This window comes from Crocuta crocuta, unplaced genomic scaffold (assembly GCF_008692635.1).
Source record: "Crocuta crocuta isolate KB4526 unplaced genomic scaffold, BGI_CrCroc_1.0 scaffold61, whole genome shotgun sequence".
Taxonomy (NCBI): Eukaryota; Metazoa; Chordata; class Mammalia; order Carnivora; family Hyaenidae; genus Crocuta; species Crocuta crocuta.
Window position 1 is genome coordinate 10,553,521 of NW_027528369.1, and position 2,767 is coordinate 10,556,287.

At 67.7% G+C, this 2,767-nt stretch overlaps 1 protein-coding gene across 1 annotated transcript in view; it reads right to left on the reverse strand.

Moving 5' to 3' along the window:
- CYBA (cytochrome b-245 alpha chain) overlaps positions 1 to 2,767 on the reverse strand; it is an 8,263-nt gene that overhangs the window by 1,610 nt on the left and 3,886 nt on the right. The window contains exons 2-5 of the mRNA XM_077754113.1: positions 2,105 to 2,174; positions 1,496 to 1,570; positions 1,253 to 1,336; positions 711 to 792 (exon numbers count right to left, since the gene is read on the reverse strand). Of these exons, the coding sequence (XP_077610239.1) occupies positions 711 to 792; positions 1,253 to 1,336; positions 1,496 to 1,570; positions 2,105 to 2,174 (311 nt within the window). The remainder of the gene's footprint in view (positions 1 to 710; positions 793 to 1,252; positions 1,337 to 1,495; positions 1,571 to 2,104; positions 2,175 to 2,767) is intronic.

Genomic DNA, 2,767 nt, shown 5'->3' on the forward strand with positions numbered 1-2,767 from the left:
GGAGGCTGGATGCGGGCGATGCCAGCACCGCCTGCGGGGAGGGCAGAGCGGGTGGACGGACAACAGGAAGGGCTCTCGGAGCGGCAGCAAGGAGCAGGGGAGGGGCGGACGCGGCCCACAGCAGCGCAGACAACATGCCGGCCGTCCCCAGGACCACGTGCAAACAACACGGTCATCGTCCAGCGTGAGATCGCGAGCACAGGCCCCAGAGCCCCCGCCCCGAGTCGCTGCCACGGGCGCCGGACACCCTTCTCCAAAGACAGCCTTACCACAGGGCCTTTGCACACATCCCAGCCAGGCAAACCCAACAGGGCAGCTCTGGAAAATGTCCGCGTGGCACCTGCTCCGTTAACAAGCTCCGAGGAAGTGCTCCTGACGGCGCCCCAAGTCGGAGCAAGGATGGTTTAGGTGACAAAAGAGTGACAACGGATGCCAATCTGGTGGGGCCCTGGCTGGCCGTGTGACTCCAAGCCAGCCATGTCACCTCTCTGAGTTTCTACTTCCTTACCTGTAAAGCGGGGACCTCACCACCCACCCTGTAGGGCTGAGGTGTAGACAAAGAGCCAGCGCACTTTATGCGAACAGTACATGGTGGCTACGGCCGTCACCGGCCCTGACCCCGCAGGAGCAAGGTCACGGCTCTGCCTGAGCGGCTGGCTTCGGGGACGGCGGGGGCAATGCCCGCGGGCTAACCACAGGGTGGCACTCACCAGCAGATAGATGCTGCTCGCGATGGCCAGGCAGGCTGTCCCCAGGAGGGTGGCCAGCAGGAAGCCGGCAGGTACTGAGAGCCTGGGGAGGGGAGGGAGGGAGGTCAGAGGGCTCTGCAGCCCCGGCCCGTGGTCGGGCCTTGGCTGCCAGACCTCAGGAACGAGGTGACTGTAAGTGTGCGGGCCCCAGGACCTCGGGGGACTCAGTGACTCTTGGGGCGCTGGTGCTTGGCCCCCAGCCACCGTCCCGGGAGGAAGCCGTGTAACCGTGGTGGCCGGTGCCCGCAGCGTCCCCGGCAGGAAGCACCAGACGCAGGCCCAGGGCCACGAGTAGAGCCGCCCAGCGGAGCCCAGTGAGCTGGGCCCTGACTGTCCTTGCCGTGGGCCATGGGGCTGCAGTAAATCCTCACGCCCCACGAGATGAGGGACACGGGGCTGGGGAGCCTCGGGCAGAACCCAGGACCCGGGCTTCTGTTCGGGAGAGTCTCCGGGCGGGGATGGGCCGGAGGCTCGGAGCCGGCGGGTGCGGGAGGCGTGCTCACCCCAGGTGCAGGACGGCGCGGACGTAGTAGTTCCTGGAGAGAGGGCCCAGCACCTTCACCACCTGGGTCAGGTACTTCTGTCCGCTGGGCAGACGGGAGAGAAGACAGGCCGCGTCACACTCGGCGCCCCCACCGCCACCCCAGCTCCTCCGCCCCCCAGGACCCAGCGGCCACGGAGGCTGGGCAGGTCAGGCCCAGCGCGGGGGACGCCCCTCCCCACCCCCGCAGGGCTGGAGCACTCACCATCTCTCCATGGTGGACCCCTTCCTCCTCTTCCCCCGGGGGTACTCCAGCAGGCACACAAACACGCCTGCCACGCTGCAGGTGCCGTTAAGGAACAGTTGCACTCAGCCTGGGGCCCCGGTGAGCCCCCTGTGCTGACAAGGGAACAGAGAGGTGCAGCCGCTGCCTGGGGGTCACACAGCTGGGACACGGCCCGGCAGGGTGTGGACAGGCCTGGTCTCTCTGCTGCCTGTCCTGAGCCCTCGGTCCCCTGACCCCTGCCTTGGCTGGCCGGTCACCGCTGGGCAGGTCCCGGGGCGTCCGAGGGGTCGGCCGATACAAGGGGGACACGGAGGGGAAGCCCAGAACCCCCGAGGCCTGGGGCTGCGGGCCCGTCCGCCAGCCCTCACCGGGCCTCGGGGCTCACGGGAGTGGCCTCGGGCAAGTCCTCCCTGCTCCCAGCCTTGGCCTCCCAAACCATCACTGAGCGGGGTCCTGCCCTCCCCGCCCGGGGGAACGAGGGGCGCAGGGGTGCGGCAGCGGTCTGCAGACCGCGAGCTGCTGTGTCCCGGGGGCAGCAGCGCGCCCACCCCGTCCCGGCCGCGTCCCGGGCCTGCGGAGGCAGGATACATGGAGTACACGCCGAAGAACCACTTGGCGAACTGGCCGGCAGTGGCCACCGTGCCCCCCATGATGAGGACTGCGGGCAGAGGAGAGGCGGTTAGTGGGGTCCCCCTCCCTCGGTGGGGCCACCGGTCCGCCACCCGCGCTCTGCTCTGCGACAACACGTTCGCCCACGATGGGGACACAGGCAGGCGCAGACCCCGAGGAAGCAACTTGTGAGCTGGGGAAGGCGCGGCAGAGGGGCACCGGCCTCAGGGCCCTGGCCTGCACCTGATGCCCGCTCCCCGGGGCTCTGTGACCCCTTGACATTCGGGGTGTCTGCTTCGGTGGACAGCTGTACCACGATTCTAGCTGTGGCACCCGGGCGTCCCCACGCCCTGCCCTCCGCCCAAATCCATCAGCCTCCCCCGTCCGTGTGGCCGTTTCTGCCGGAAAACCGCTGCTCTAGGAGGCACGACCTGAGCCGTTTCTCCCCCAGAATTACTTTTTTGTAACTTTTCTATGGTGGTAAAATACACAGAAAAGGTTCCGTTTTAAAGTCAACGGCTCGGGGATCTGAGTCCACACACGCTATTGTGCGAGCATCTCCAGGCGCCGGCAACCTGCCGAGGTACAAGTATGACACGGGACCGTGTGCGGGCGTAATCCTGCACGGCGTTCCCCCACGTG